At 50.7% G+C, this 16,444-nt stretch overlaps 1 protein-coding gene across 1 annotated transcript in view; it reads right to left on the minus strand.

The window, feature by feature from the left end:
• Positions 1-5,318: 5,318 nt before the first annotated feature.
• The window catches only part of CDC34 (cell division cycle 34), an 11,571-nt gene continuing 445 nt past the window's right edge, over positions 5,319-16,444 (minus strand). Inside the window, exons 2-5 of the mRNA XM_024221937.3 lie at positions 10,143-10,229; positions 8,664-8,761; positions 8,025-8,159; positions 5,319-6,305 (exon numbers count right to left, since the gene is read on the minus strand). Coding sequence (XP_024077705.1) covers positions 6,095-6,305; positions 8,025-8,159; positions 8,664-8,761; positions 10,143-10,229 — 531 coding nt within the window. The 3' untranslated portion in view covers positions 5,319-6,094. The remainder of the gene's footprint in view (positions 6,306-8,024; positions 8,160-8,663; positions 8,762-10,142; positions 10,230-16,444) is intronic.

The following is a 16,444-nucleotide window of genomic DNA, read 5'->3' on the forward strand; positions in this document are numbered from 1 at the left end:
AAGACAGTCCCAGCACTGAAGAATTCGTAACCTAAGGCCCTGCTCAGCAAATACTTCTGCACATGCCTGGTCCCGCTGGCTAGAATTACTCAGATACAGACACATTCATGGAATTGGAACCAAGCGAAGTTGAGGAAAGCACAGCTGAGTTCAAGTTGTTGCAGGACTCCTAGCTAGGATGATCCTTTCTTAACAGGAGGTGAAGTTTGTTTAGGTCACGGCAATCAGCGGATCTGACCCAGCCATACAGAAAACAGGGCTGAGCAGGAACAAACACATATACACACCGCCTAGCCCTAATACTCCCCATTTTAAGTTCCACAATGTAGACAGAGTCTACACTGTATCCTTTGGGTTTCATCCTGCTGCCCATCAGAGCACTTTGCATGTCAAATTAATAGCAGGAGTGAAGTGGTAAAAACTATGCGTAGGGAAAGATTTCTGGGTTCTTAGGATGTATTGGCCACATGGCAAGTGGTGTGTATTCACCCCAAGCGCATCATACAACCACGCGTTTGAGAGACGCTGCTAGAGAAGTGACTCAGTGCTTAGCGAATAAGCCTCACACGCCCATGCTGGAACAGCTCTGATCCCTGTTTACGCATAGGGAAGCAGTGGGTAGTCACCCAGAAACTTGGCAGTCAGTAATCGAACCCCAGTGACTCAACTCCCAGCCCTGTGCTTTCCAGCCAAGAACCCATCATTACAGTCACGGCAGAGCCCCAAAGCTACAAAGCAAGGATCTTAAAACCAAAAAAGGGAAGTTAAAAGAGGAACAGCAGGGCAGGGACAGCGGCAAGACCCAGAGACCTCGCTGCAAGCATCAGCGGCTGCCCTCTCAAGCCTATAATGTTGATTGTAGCCCATGGCTTGTGCTGATCGGTGTTAAGTGGGGTGTGGGGTCCCAGAAGGGGGGAAGAGAAAGTGAGGAAGTGAAATGGAGGAGAGATTGAAAGGGGGAGGAGGAAGGATGGTCCAGTGGTTAGGGCACTAGATGAGGACTTGGGAGACCCAGCTTCAACTCCCTGCTCTGCCCAGTGACCGTGGGTGAGTCACTTGGCCCTTCTGGGCCTCAGTTCCCCCTCTGTACAGTGGGGACAGTCAGGGTAGTCATGAGGAGAAATGTTAAAGATTTTGAGGTGCTCAGATACTAGTGTTGGGGGCCAGGTAAGTACCTAAGAGTAGGGTGACCAGAGGTCCCATTTTTATAGGGACAGTCCTGTTTTGGGGGATTTTTTCTTATATAGGCGCCTATTACCCTCCCACCCCCTGTTCCGTTTTTTCACAGTTGCTATCTGGTCACCCTCCCTAAGAGAGAGACTGGAGTGAATTTAGTCCTGGCAAAACATACCAGGCAGCCCTTCAGACACACTGCCTCCTATTTACCCGCTCAGTCCCACCAGCAATGCATCCCCCTCCTGTCAGTGGGAGGTCAGTCTAGGGCTGACTCTGTCCTTGGGCTCAGACTCCCACCCCAGGGAACCAGATGGTCCAGCTCCATTAGCCACAACTGGCACAGAGACCCAAGCCCCTTCTACACCTCCCTCCCGTCTGGCTATTGCACAGCAGTGTTTAGTCACCAGTGGCATGAGCTGTATCTGAACTAGCAACACCACCAACAAAAGGACTGGCACACGGAGCCTTCCCCCAACTCCCTGAGCCAGATCTCAAGCCCCTTCTCCCCCTCTGCGGATTAACAGCTAGGGGCAATCAGGTAGCACATCACAGTCCCCCATGCAATGAGCTTTATCAGGCCAGTCACTCCCCCTTCTTCCCCCCTCCCTCCTCAGCACACGCAGGCCCCCAAGAATCTCCCCACACCCAGGCTGCAAACGGGAGGGGCCCCTGCCAGCCGCTCTGCTCCGTCACCGCCAGCGGGACCATCTGGAGGAGCGGGAGATGACACGCCACCTTAGAGCTTGAGGGCCCCATGCCCCTAGCGGCTAAGGCTACCCGGAGTGGTTCCCATGGTTACCCCCTCAGCTCCTGGAAGCGTTAGTGGGAAGACAGAGGGTAGCTCGTGAATGGAACAGGGCTGGCCTGACGAGGCACAGCCCTGCAGGTTCTTACCCTGGGAGCAGGCCCCCAAATCCAGAGCAGCAGGTGGTGCATCTCAAGAACCATCTCCTTCTCCAGTGTAGAAATTTGACATTGACAGACTCCCCCAGCAGGAAGGTGAGATCGGCCCTGCTCCCCCGATGGCCCCAGCCACCCCCAGGCTATCCCTGATCTGAGCAGCGGCAGGGCAGGCTTCCGGCCTTCTCCCCCAGGGGTACCACCTGTAGGCTGGGGGGAGGGAGGGGAAGCTCTCTGCCTCTTCTCATGAGGGCAGCAGTTGTGTCAGGCAGCCGTGGATTTTCCACGAGTGCCACGCACCGTTGGATTCAGCCACGGAAAGTTAGCGGGTGACAAATGAACAGTAAAGTGCAATGCAGGGAACGCTCAGTGCCTGCAGGTTCCCCGGCAGCCCAAGAGACACTTGCACATCCGTTATCTAGCCTTACTCCCCCGATGCCATAATACAGCAACCCCTCAACGGACGGACGTGGGTCCAGAAGCTGCTCCCCTGCCCAGACTATTCGTTATGTTCTAACCGGACGGAAGCAAGGATCCTCCATGGTCCCTTTCCCGCAGACCATGGCCTTCAATTGTTCTCACAGCCTGAGCCCACCAGCCATCACTTCCATGAAGAGTACGGGAGCTTTAGCCAAGCTACAGTTTCTAAGGAGCCGCTCCCAGGCCCCTGGGGAGTTAAATGAACTATCCCTCTACTCACGGCCTCCCTGTCCAGCTGCAGGTAGGAAGGAGCAGAGTCAGGTGGAGAGGCAGCAACCCCAAAAGGCCGCAGGGCAGCTCAAACTCTGGCCCCAAGTATCATGGGGAAACAATGCAGCAGCCGCCAAGTGGTTGCAGCCAGGGCTTAATTTGTAATGAGAGAGGTGCCGGGGGGGCTCAAGCCATTTTTTTGTTACTTTCATAACTGACATGGCAAGTCCAGAGGTGCTGGGGCTGTGAACTGCCAAACTTACAGGTGCCAGGGGTCAACCCTGCCACAAATTAAGCACTGGTTGTATCCCTGACCATCCTGGCTGACAGCCATTGATGGACCTCTCCTCCATGAACTCACTGAATTCTTTTTTGAACCCATTTATACTTTTGACCTTCACAATATCCTGGCAACGAATTCCACAGGTTGAGCGTGCATTGTGTGAAGGAGTACTTCCTTAGGTTGGTTTTAAACCTGCTGACCGTTAATTGCATTAGGTGACCTCTGGCTCTTGTGTTACGTGAAGGATAAACACTTCCCTAGTCACTTTCTCAACACCACTCATGATTTTATAGATGGTATGCCCCCCCTTAGTCATCTTTTTTTCTAAGCTGAACAGTCCCTGTCTTCAAATCTCTTCTCACATGGAAGCTGTTCCATCCCTCTAAGCATTGTTGCTGCCCATCTCTGTACCTTTTCCAATTCTAATAGATCGTTTTGGAGACGGGGCAACCAGAACTGGATGCAGTATTCAAGGTGTGGGCACAGGATGAATTTATAAAGTGGTATTATAATATTCTATCCCTTTCCTAATGCCTCATAACATTGTTCGTGTTTATGACTGTTGTTGCCTATTGAGCAGATATGTTCTGAGAACCATCCACACCGACTCCAAGATCCCTTTCTTGCACGGTAACACTAATTTAAAACTCATCATTTTGGATATATAATTAGGATTATGTTTTCCAGTGTGCATTACTTTGCACTTATCAATATTGAATGTTGTCTGCCATTTTGTTGCCTAATCACCCTGTTTCGTGAGATCCCTTTGTAACTCTTTGCAGGCAGCTTTGATCCTAACTGCCTTGACTAATTTTGTAGCATTTGCAAATTTTGCCGTCTCACTGGTCACCTCCCCCTTTCCAAGTCATTTAGGAAGATGTTGAACAGCAGAGATCCCAGTCAAATGCCTTGGGGGAACCTTCCCTTCACCTCTCTCCACTGTGAAAACTGTCCATGTATTCCTATACTTTGTTTCCTATTTTTTAACCAGTTACTGATCCATGAGAGGACCTTTCCTCTTGTCCCATGATTGCGCTTAAGAGCCAGAAGCTGGGAATGGGTGACAGGGGATGGATCATTTGATGATTACCTGTTCTGTTCATTCCCTCTGGGGCACCTGGCACTGGCCACTGTCGGCAGACAGGATACTGGGCTAGCTGGACCTTTGGGCTGACCCAGTATGGCCGTTCTGATGTTCCTTTACGGAGGGACCCTGTCAAAGGTTTTCTGAAAGCCCAGGCACCGTATCAACGCGATCACCCCTATCCACATGCTTGTTGACACCCACAAAGAATCCAAATAGATTAGGATTTCCCTTTACAAAAAAGGAGTTGACTCTTCCCTAAGGATGCGTTCCACATGGTCTGACGATTCTGTTCTTTACTGTAGTTTCAACCCATTTGCCTGGTACTGAAGTGAGACTTACCAGCCTGTAATTATGAGGATGGCTCCTGTAGCTCTTTGTTAAAAAAAAAAAAAAAGGGTGTTGCGTTAGCTATCCTCCAGTTGTCTGGAGGATGATGTCCCACGCGACGCAGCTATGCTGCCGGAAAAGGGCTTCTGCCAGCATGGCTAACATTTGTGGAAGTGGTTTTCCTACACGCTGTGTCTACACCAGGGACTATGCCGTCACAGCTGTGTCAACATCGCTATGGTGGCAGAGGCTCTGTAGCGTAGACAGCCAGAGACTGCAACATCTCAGCAGAGGCTGAACTAAACCTGCAGCCTGCCTGCCTGGGCAGCAGCCTGAGTGCCCTGCAGACTAGATCCTGCTGCAGGGATGACAAAGTCCCTGGCTAGACAATCCTTGGCCCTCAAAGGCGGCCGTGGTGGGGGATACAGTTTATCACTTGCGTGTTAACAGAGTTAGTATGTAGTCATAACAGACAGCAGGGACCTATTCAACAGCTCCCACTTGTCACCCCCAACACATGGAGCAGATGCTTATTTATCGGCCTCGCTTTGTTAGACCCTTTTCCAGTTCACTCAGGGCAGCTTGTACTGTGTACTGCAGAGATCTCTCTCCCCGCAGCCCCCCCCAATTGCTGTTGTAGCCTCGGAAGACTTGAGATCAATATTCAAGTCCCACAGGCAAGTCTCCAAACCTCAGAGGCAGAGCACCACACCACGCGGAGGCAGCACTCCCTAGTGGTCACATGCCACACGGCTATTCCCTGAAAGTACTTTATTAAATACTTCGCAAAAAACAGAAGCCAAAAGATTGAAAATTAACCCCCCCACCTACCCAGTTAAGAACTAAAAACTCCCCCCCGCCCCAGGCTTGTCAGTGCAGCCCTGATGTTCTGCCCAGGAACACTCTTCACTTCTCCCCATCCCTGCTAGCATCACACTAGGCTCCACTGCCCAAAGCTAGGCAATTGCAAAAAGAGAGGCTCCCACGTACAGTGGCAGAAAGTAGCTAACTTACTCTCTAGGGCCTATGACTCGAATGCTGGCTGCGCAGCCTTTTGAGCATACTGCCCTCTGATGGCCTGGCCTGGTTCTGCAGAGCCACGCCAGGATGAAAAAGCTGAAACTTTAAAAACAAAGTGCTGGGGAGGGACCAGTTACTACTATGATCAATTCCATGTTGATTAGTTCATAGACTGCAGTGAACTAGTCATAAGCACACACATTCCCCCAACCTCTCCACCTCCTGCACGTAACCTTTCACCAACGCTGCAACCTCCCGGAAATCATTTCTCCTGTGCAGGATTTAAGACAAAGACACACATCCCCAAGTGCCCCACATGATTTGCCAAGTTGTCTGTCACTGTCTCCTTAGTGTAACCAGGCTTGCTAGGTTCCCAGCTCAAGGTGGATTTGTAAACGCTCCATGGATTCACCCCCCCACCCTCATGGAAGTTTATAAAACAGGGTTTTTACAAAGACAGTTGTGGTTTTTCCTTTACAGCAGAACAGTCTCCCTGTGAGGTAGAGAGTTAATTTCAGGGCTGACAGATCCTAAATTCAAGCCAGTTTGTGTGTCCTAGTTGAGGTAAAATTCAATAGTTTATGATAAGTTTTGCGATTGCCAGAAGGGCGTCAGGATTCCTCGTTGCCAGAATCATCCTCATCGCCATAGCAACTGTCTGCCTCCTCCTCCATCTCATCATCCTCATAGTAGTCGTCGTAGAAAAGGTCTGAGCCTTCGTCCGGGGCTGGAGTCTTGGTCTTCACACAGTACTCTGCCAACGTGGTGGGGACCTTCACGCCATCCCGTTCAGCATCCACCTTGGTTCCCAGGACTTGCTTCCTGAAAGGGGCAAGGAGCAGATGAGAACAGGGCAGAGACACGGAGCAGTTATTCAATCAAGGTCTGAAGGCCAAGAGAGGTGCCAGCCCTGAAGGCTGAAGTCTTCCACAGATCTGGACATGCTTCTCTCGTTCTGGCCAGCCAATGAGCACTGATGCATGCCCACACCTCTAGGGATAAAAAGGCAGGCTGGTCTCCAGGGTGTACTCTGTCACACCCATCTCATGCCTGAGGCCCATTGGTCATTCACTACTCTGTGTCAGCAGCTCTTGTCAGGCCTGAAATACTCACTATGCCTAACACATTGTTGTCATAATCTGCATCTAAACTGTGTCTGGTAAGATATCGTAGGAAAACAAGTAGCTCACTGATCATTAATATTCTTGCATGGTGTATGTTCATGGTTCATACAAAGAGTCATGAATACGTGCTAGAATTATGTTTGGCAAGCAATACTATCAGCTCAATCTGCCTTAGATAAAGGAATGTGCCTTTATTGTCTCAGCCTGACAGCCAGGCTGGTCAGACAAACAAATACCACCAGTAAAGCCACCAACCTGGGGAGTCTAAATCTCACATGATAAGTAACTGAATCAACTGATTTATAATACTTGGTACATGTTGTATACAATATTACTGTAATGTCTTATGAAAGTTAATGACACTGGCGATTAAGATCATTGTGACATCTATGAAGTAACACTATATGAGAAAATATCGATACTCAATGTTATCATGCCTTAAAATCTGACCAAAACACAAGGAGAAACAGATTCTCCCTTCCTCCACTGCCGACAGGAGGGAATAAAATAAATAAATAAAATAAATTAATGGAGATATCCTATCTCCTAGAACTGGAAGGGACCTTGAAAGATCATCGAGTCCAGCCCCCTGCCTTCACTAGCAGGACCAAGTACTGATTTTTGCCCCAGATCCCTAAGTGGCCCCCTCAAGGATTGAACTCACAACCCTGGGTTTAGCAGGCCAATGCTCAAACCACCGAGCTATCCCTCCCCCCTATCTACCTGTGTCTAATGAAATTAAGCAAGGTGCGACCAAAAAAAATGGAAGCTTAATTTACATACAAATCAGCAGAGGGATGGGAAGTCCGACATGAGGTCATCCTGAGTCTGGGGACCAAGCAGTGAGTTTGGGAAAACATAAGGAGAGAAGAAGCCATTTTGCCATCCATCACTGGACAGACACAAGGGGCCAGCCCAGAGCTTTTGCGAGCTGATAAAGTGGGTCCTTCAACCAAGGGAGATGAATGCTATGGGAACTGAATCTACGTGAGAAACCTGCTTAGGCAAAGACTTGCTCCAAGCCCCACACTAAGTCAAAGGGGCAGAGCAGGTCCTAGAACCCAGGTTTGCAGACAAACACAACAGTTTTCTCCCCTCTAGACCACCACTTCACACCCAGCCCAGGCCCTTTGCCATAGAGTAGGATATGCATTGAGACCTCTGCATGCTTTGTTCTCTGCAGAAATCCACGTCTTATAGTCCCCGACCTTCCTGATAGCAGTGAGCTTTCACGATGTTAACCAACCGGGCAGTACAGGACTACAGCAACAGTGGAACAAGAATCCCTCCTGCATTCAGTCACCCCAAAGTCTATGTGGGACCATTTAGATCAACACTCCCAAGGTCTAAACAAGAAGCTCCTCCCCTCTTGTTTAAATGCAAGTTATGAGAAGTCGGAGTTCAGCTTGCCACGCACCTGATGATGTCTGTGTACTCCCGATCCTTCCCTTTGGTGTCCTTCCACTTCCTGTACATCACAGAGGCATCCACATTTGCGGGGGAGAAGGTGTTGGGCTCATTGAGCAGCGAGATCACACTCAGAAGGATAGTCCTGAAAAACAGTTATCGAGCGGTAAGAGCCAAGACAGGAGATCGGCCAACCTGCACCACCTAGATCTGAGAGGGACTGGAAATTATCTTCTCATGGCAAGGAGTTTAACAGAACCCGGTCAGTTTGCAAGAGCAGCAGTCACTTACACTGCATGTCACAACAGTGACCACATCCTAACTCCCCGAGCAGGTCAGACGCCATGACCTTCTTAAGCTGAAGGAGAAACTGAATGCCAATCAGAAGGCAAGCTGGTCTCTGGTGCATGAAAGACCTGAATTCCTTTGCCAGCTTACGCTGCCTTTCAACAGTGCTGACATCCAGCCTGTAAGAAACTGATTTGCCTTTGAATTTCAAAAGAAATTAAATCCAGGTATTTCCTGCAAGCTCTAGGATTAGAAGGGCTTTTCCCAGCTGTTTCCTTCGGGCACCTCCTCCAGCCTCTGCATCAGATCTGCTAAGCATCTCGCATCCAATGCGTTCCCCCCTCCCTCCTTGAGGCCTTACCGTACATTCTGGGTGGGGTTCCATCGCTCGGACGGCAGCTCCCCGCTCTGCGGGTCATCCACCGGAGGGTGGAGAATTGAAATACAGACATCGCCAGTCTGAAAGCACACAGAGAGAGAGAGTCTGCTTACACAGGCGCTGATGTCCCAACTCCGGGCACTCCAAACCGCTCTACAAGGTGGTTGATTTATTGTGCCTGTTGCCCTGTTTGCTCGCGCCCCCCACTTTTGCTTCCAGGGCAGATCTGAGGAAAATGCCACCCAGTGGCTTACGAGTAACTGGGAACGGACAGCCAACCACTGTCGCCAATGCCCAGAGAAGAGCCAGGATCAGTTTAGCTGTTCTATCGTCAGCCACATCTTGGGGAGCAAGTCCCAGGACAGGGACCTCAAGGCTCTCCTGGCCTCCCCTAAGCCAGCAGCTCAGGCAGATTTCAATTAGCCTGAAAGGCCTCACAGAGCAGGGAGTGAGGTGTTTTGCTATGACAGATCCAGCAAAGAACCTTCCCAAACTGAACTGTACTGAGATGTGCCTATGGGCTGAGCCACTACAGATATGACGCCCTGGGGAGTCTCTTTAGGGAGAGGTTCACTCCAATCACCCCTGCAGTGACGATTTAGAGCACTGATCTAAATCACACCCACTACCCACCTGCCAGCCCTTAAGAGTACCGGAGATTGCCATAGTTACTACAGGACAGGTAACGGATGGCAGTCAGTGACTTAGGAATGAGGAGTCATTTGCACAAGGGGGAGGGATAGCTCAGTGGTTTGAGCATTGGCCTGCTAAACCCAGGGTTGAGAGTTCAATCCTTGAGGGGGCCACTTAAGGATCTGGGGCAAAATCAGTACTTGGTCCTGCTAGTGAAGGCAGGGGGCTAGACTCAATGACCTTTCGGGGTCCCTTCCAGTTCTAGGAGATAGGTATATCTCCATATATCTCTGTCCTGGGACACTTGGAGAGAAGCCCTGCCTGCGTGGGCCGTATCCCCCAGTGCTCTGAATGAGGCGCAAGTACACACAGAGCACTGAGTACCCTAAATACTTTCTGCAGCCAGCCACATTGAGAGTCCTGCAAGTCGCTCGCTCAGTATCTCCCCATGGATCTTACAGGGCATGACCACATTCCAGCCAGGCGCTGTGGGCAAATACAGTAAACATGGAAGACTGCAAGACTGGACAGACAGACTAGTTCTGGAACGGATTCCAAGAAAGGAGATGAACTGTCTGAGCCCAGGACAAGCCTGGGCTGGCTGCTGTGTTTCCAGCACAAACTGAGAAAGGTACAAGACACTTCCAGGAGAACCCCAACGTATTTGCTTAAAACCGTCCTCCACTACAAGACATGTCAATACAGGCTGGTGTTCGACACCGAGGTCAACACTTCAGTGCGATCCAGAGGGCTTGGTGCCACTGCAGCAATTGACTAGAAACCCAATCTGTCCTGGGGGCAGATAAGAAGACAGTCTGTGTGACGTACCTCATAGATGTTGGGGTGCCACATTTTGGTCAGGAACCGAAAGGCGGGGGGCGAATAGGGATAATCAATAGGAAACCTGAGACGAGCCTGTGAAGAAACAAAGGGTTCGTTAGTGGCAGTGGTGGGTGGTCATGGCCATGCTGATGCTTCTGTGGGAGCCCCAGCCAAGTCTGTACACAAAACCAGATGAGTTGTGCGAGCATGCAGCCCATGTACGCCCTCACTGGCACTCTGCACGCAGGCAGGAGACAGACCCCTTCCCCTGCAGCTCCAACAAGAAGTGATCATCAAGCCTCATCCAGAGGGAGCACCAGTACCACTTCCCATGCAGTAGCTAAGTCCAAAGCTCCCACCTTCTCTTTACTACTGCTGAGTGGGGGAGGAAACATGGTTGAGTGGTTAGAGCACAGGCACAGAAAATTAAGAGTACTATTCACCGCTGAGTCATAGACTGGGACCTGGGGCAAGTCACTAACCCTCTGCCTCTTTTCCTACCTGTGAAGTGAGGATGATAACTTCCCTGGGGGTGGAAGGATATGACCACTGCTCATAATAAACACTTTCAGATCTTTAAGTAGACAGTGCTATGAAAGGTCAGATATAAACCAGCTCAGAAGGATTTTAGGCACTTTCAACTGTCTCGGGTGTTAACAGTCCCCTGAAATCCCTCCCCTTGGAGAAGTGGAGGTCAAGCCCTGCAGATCTAGTGGAACAGCTTTGCATTGCTGGATGGAAGTCATGTAATCCCATACCCAAGCCTTATCCCCTAGGAAGGGGAGTGCCTTGCTACTCAGCAATACTGGCTGATGAAAGAGGCATCCCTATAGTGTTGAGGCTTCCAGGAAGATATTGACAGGAACACTGGTGGTCTGAGCTTTGGCAAAGATTCAGAGCGGAGGACAGGGAGCCCTCCCAGGTGGATTTATGGCACTTTTTGGAGGGGATTTTCAAGAGATCATGGCAGTCTTGCCTCCTTATCAAATCTGCTTCCTTGTATTCCCCATCCCATCACCAAGCCTCCCCTTCCCTCTTCAGGAGACCCAGCCGAGTACCAGGTCTCTACCATTTCCCCAGCGCAGATGATTCCCTCCCAGGTGAGGGATGAGTCACTGCTCAAGAGGCCAGCCAGGTATGGGAGAAAACAAAACAAACCACAAGACTCTTGTGGCAACAGGAGGAAATACTAAGATGGTACCACAAAATTACCCTCCAGACAGTCCTCGTCATACAGGCATTAGGGCACTGCCTGTGGATCAAATTCTTTTCTCCTCAGATCCATGGAGGGGCATCTTCAGACAGCCATGCAGCCTGGTAATTAGGTCAGGTTTGCTGGCAGTCACTATGTTTACCAGAGAGACAGAGTGAGACAAACTTTGTTCCTGTGATATAATAATAGCTCTTAAGGCAAGAACGTCAGGCTTTCTGCCTAACAAGTTCTTCAGGGTTAATTCCTTTAGAGACAGAAAATAGCTAAAATGGGTTGAGCCTCTCCCCTGTATCTAAAAAGATGGAATCCACCATCCTAGATCAAGGCAGCCCCCCTCAAAAACCCTGTTGAAGTCTGGATGAGAATTTGCAGCTCTGGGTCTTCTTGTTCCACACCCTGAAGTGAAACCAGATCAGCACTCAGACAAACGAACAAGAAGTCAGCAGAGCCAGCATAACAAAAACAAGCAGGGCTTTTTCTTAGTTGACAGGAACACAGAAGTCTGGATTTAATAAGTTGTTTTGTTTCAAAAGATAAATTCAGTTTGGGGCCTGGACACAGATCTAGTCAGGACTGGATAACATTTAAAGGCACACCATAAACCTAGACTCTGTCTAATACTTTCAACTGCTATAGCTACAAGAGTTTGGTTTACCCTTTACAGAACTTCCAGAAACATTCCTCGATCAAGCACTTTGCTCTTCTAGAGCAGTTTCACGTTAGGACCTTAAAAGCTCTTTACAAAGATTAAGCCTCATGTCAGGCAGGTAAGTTTCACCATGCTACAAATGGAACAATCAAGGCACTGACAGGTTAAATAACTTGCCAAGTTAGTGGGCTGTGGCAGAGTCAGGCATATAACTGAGGACTCCTGATCCCAGTCATGGTCTCCAACCACATTCCTTCCCAAATGCCAGTAACAGCATAAAGGAAAGAGCTGACAGTGTTATAGGGTGGTGAGGAGTTTTGTTGAAAAGGATCAGCAGTTTATTCAGCAGCAGCCTTGGAGGGTCAATGCAGAAGCCAAGGAGCCAGACAGGTTAGGAGCTGCCATGAAATAAGATCTTAGCCTGATCCAATTCCATGAATATTGGCCCATCCTGGGACAGACATGCTGTTCCTGTAGTGTTGCTGTGTCAGTCCCAGGATATTAGAGGGACCAGATGGTATCTTTTATTGGACCAACTTCTGCTGTAAGAGAGAGAAGCTTTGAGCTTCAACAGAGCTTTGCTTCAGGTCTGGGAAACTTACGCAGACTGTCACAGCTAAATAAAAGATGGAGCAGATAGTTTAGCATAAGTTAACACATTCCAAGGGACCACTCAAAGTGAAGTGGCCCATTAACATCCCTAATAATAGAGAGAAAGGAAGTGGGGAAAGCAGCTGGGGTGGGGGGGTTGTTAGTGGTTACCGATTGTTATTCCATGTTCCTTGCACTTGCCATCCCCCCTGCCCCCATTCCCCAAAAAGGGAATTGCAGAGAGACAATAGATATGTGAACCATGATGCTGGACTCAGACACCGCTTTACACCTGAGCACAATCAGCTAAATCTCACAGGACATTCTGAAATTAAGGCTCCTGCTCCCTGGCCAATTTATTAAAATGAAATCAAGAAAACAGCCTTACTCCCACGGTGGTAGTGCTCAGACAAAAATAGCTCAAAGGACTATAGCTGCTCGCTTGGCTTGAGCATGTCTGCACAAAACCACCACCACCTAACACAGAAGCTGGGTTTGAGACCCAGAAATCGGTTAGGCCTATTGGTCAAAGCGGCAGCTAGAAGAGCTGAGGTGAAGCATTAACTGTCAGACTTCCTAGGTGACTTTAAGCAACTTGCTCAACTTCTGTGCCTCAGTCCCCTGATCTGCAGAATGGGAATAGTATCTTCCTCCAGTATGGCTTAGCTGTCTGTAAGCTCCTTGCAGATCCTCAGCTCTTGTGGGGAATTGGAGCTTGGTGATTAACGCGAGTTGATTTAATCCCTAAGAATAGCTGGTCCCCGTTGAGAAAGACCAAGCAAAAACTGGCAGGGGTGCATACTTTCGATGCTAAAAATAAACCCCTATGAATTTTGCACATCAGTGCAGCTCTCCAGCAAACTGAGCCATCACAATGGGGTCCTCTTGCAGGCAGTAGCAACAGGGAATCCAAGGATTAAAGCAGGCCATGGAGACAGACTTTCACTCAGCCTTCTGAGTCAGGGATGAAATCACATGCAGGGTGGTGTGTGGGAAGCCAGCAACATCCCTGCCAAGTACTGTACCCTTCCTTGTAGAGCCAGGACTCCAGTCTGTTGGCACACAGACTTTCCATGTACATTAGAGCCATACAAAAAGACGTGCAGCTTCAGCGATGTCACTAGGTAGCCTAGGGGTGATGCACCATCCCTGTGGGGATTTCCAGAGACAGGTAGAGGAGTGCCAGCAGTAGGCTGCACATAGCAACAGAGCATTCAGCTCTCAGAAAGGACAGCACGACCCCTGACAGATGAAATGGCAAGATTAAGGTTTAAAATGTGTTGTAATTTTCTGAAGTGCTTTACAGCCGAGTCCCTGGGGTCCTGTACGTGAGAGTTGAAAGGTAAAGCCTGTTAAGGAACAGTGCCACCTAAAAATGCTTCTGGCTCAGTAACATATTCCTGCAACACTGGACGGCATATTCTCACCTCACCCCACCTCTGTGGTCCCAGCCCCATCATCCCAACACAGGCGCCATTCAGGAAGGTAATCACAGACAAGGTTTAGGACACTTTTGTAATTCCAACCTGAACAACACAGGATGCTGCCTTACTTCACTGGGCCATCGGGTAACAGACATTAATAGATTAGTGTAAAACGCAGAGACATCTGCTTTGTCACACTTGATTCAGACAGCCTTCGTTGTCCCACCCTCCCCCAAATGGGCCTGAATTTGATCCACAGTTGAAATGGCTTCCTCCTCCACTCCCCATCACTTTTCCCTGCCAAACTCAATCCTCAGTCACAAGTTAGATCTTGGGTCAAAGAACTCTGCACAACTGTGAGGAGGAAGGGGGATTATTACTGGGTCTACTGTCTCTTTAAATATGTTACCATCTTGCCTTCAATCGCAGTCCTTTGTTTGACTATTCTGTTCTCCGGGACACAGAAAGGGGGGGGTGAAAATAAGGAGTTGGGACTTAGAAACAAGATTTTTTGCATAGCTTCATATTGTTCAGGCTCCCCCGTCTCCCCCTCCCCACATGGACAAGGCCATGCAGTGAGCTCTGGTCAGAAACAGCAGAAGTTCTCGGAATAATCCCCTTTGTTGTGCTAGCGAGGATCAGAACAAAACCTTCCAGAGGCAGAGAGTTCCCAAGAAGGGGATCCTTGAAAACAGCACTTTGCTACGAACTGTGCATGCTGACATTAACACAAGTTCAAGGAGAAGTCCGCCCCCCCCGCCCCCCAATGCAGGGAGCCCAGTCTATTGTCCATGGATCAATGTATTGGATAAGAAGACAGGTATAAAGGGGAAGGCAAGAGCTGTTGATGGGGTATGTGTAAGAATTCAGGGATTCCAAGGGGAGCCATCGCAGCCTCACAGAGAGCCTAGTTAGGGACAGGCAACTCCCAGCCCAGCCTGAAAGATGGAGCCAGGCAGGAGAATCATCTACAGTTTAGATGGCAAACCAGGTATTGCCGCCTGCCTGCCCAGGCCCAGGGAAGAGGCACCTCTCAGGTTCTTGGACCCAGCTGACTCACTCCCTGGGCTCATTTCCACTCAGTCATCCCCAGGGTTGAGAGGATGGGGAAGGAAGGAGACTGAGCAACTTCCCGGATTGCACAGACTCAATATTTACATACACACCTCCTCTATATGTCACCCAACAGACACACACAGACGCCCCCGACCATATCTCCAGGGGCCTTCGTTAAAACAATACCCCCACCCCCTTCCCCAGAAGAAGGACCTACACTCTATCACCAAGAAACAGCTCACTAGGCCTGAACTTCGCTTCTCCACACACAGGGCCTGAGTCCTTTGTCTCCATCTTGGCGTAGGGTATGAGGAGCTGTGACAACGCTAGGAGACCCTCACCCCCCCCCCTACAGGACAGCAGCAGCCCTCCACATGCCAGGCAGAGGGGAAGCAGCTCCTAGAGGATACAAAAAGGGTTTCCTCTAATGGTCTCTCCTCTACCTATGGACCAGGTGGGGAGCAGGTCCCCAAAACTACTGGGAATTAAGCCCCCTCCCGGGGGAGAAATTACCAGGAAAAGCAATCCCCACCCAAACTGGATCCCTCAGCCCCCTCCAGCTCCCAGGGCAAGTCCCTCGCCTTGGAGGGAGAGCTCCCCTACCAACAGCCACCTCAATACCTCACCCAAAAGAACCAAAGATACCCCCCCCCAGCATCACTCATTAGAAAAGCCCCTCAAGCTTCTCTGACATCCTTTGATGTCACCCCGCTAAGGGGCAGAGGGCAGGAACCCTCTTAGTCACTGCTCACTGGGGCCCTCTCCAGCCCCACGGGCAAGGCCCATCAGCACGGGACCTGCCCCAAACCCCACGGGACGGACCCCCCCCATCCCCCTGGGCAATGCCCCCCATCCCCCTCAGGCCACCACCCACAGGCCAGGCCCCTCGCCACGGGACCCCCGAATCCCCACAGGACGACCCCCCAAGACCCTCCCAATCCCTCTGGGCAAGGTCCCCCAGACCCCCCCTCCAATCCCCACGGGACCCCCCCCAGGCCAAACCCCTCGCCACGGAACCTCCCCCCCACAGGCCAGGCCCCTCGCCACGGGACCCCCGAATCCCCACAGGACGACCCCCCAAGACCCTCCCAATCCCTCTGGGCAAGGTCCCCCAGACCCCCCCTCCAATCCCCACGGGACCCCCCCCAGGCCAAACCCCTCGCCACGGAACCTCCCCCCCACAGGCCAGGCCCCTCGCCACGGGACCCCCGAATCCCCACAGGACGACCCCCCAAGACCCTCCCAATCCCTCTGGGCAAGGTCCCCCAGACCCCCCCTCCAATCCCCACGGGACCCCCCCCAGGCCAAACCCCTCGCCACGGAACCTCCCCCCCACAGGCCAGGCCCCTCGCCACGGGACCCCCGAATCCCCACA

Source organism: Terrapene carolina, unplaced genomic scaffold (genome assembly GCF_002925995.2).
Source record: "Terrapene carolina triunguis isolate 2854851 unplaced genomic scaffold, T_m_triunguis-2.0 Scaffold194, whole genome shotgun sequence".
NCBI classification, from domain to species: Eukaryota; Metazoa; Chordata; order Testudines; family Emydidae; genus Terrapene; species Terrapene triunguis.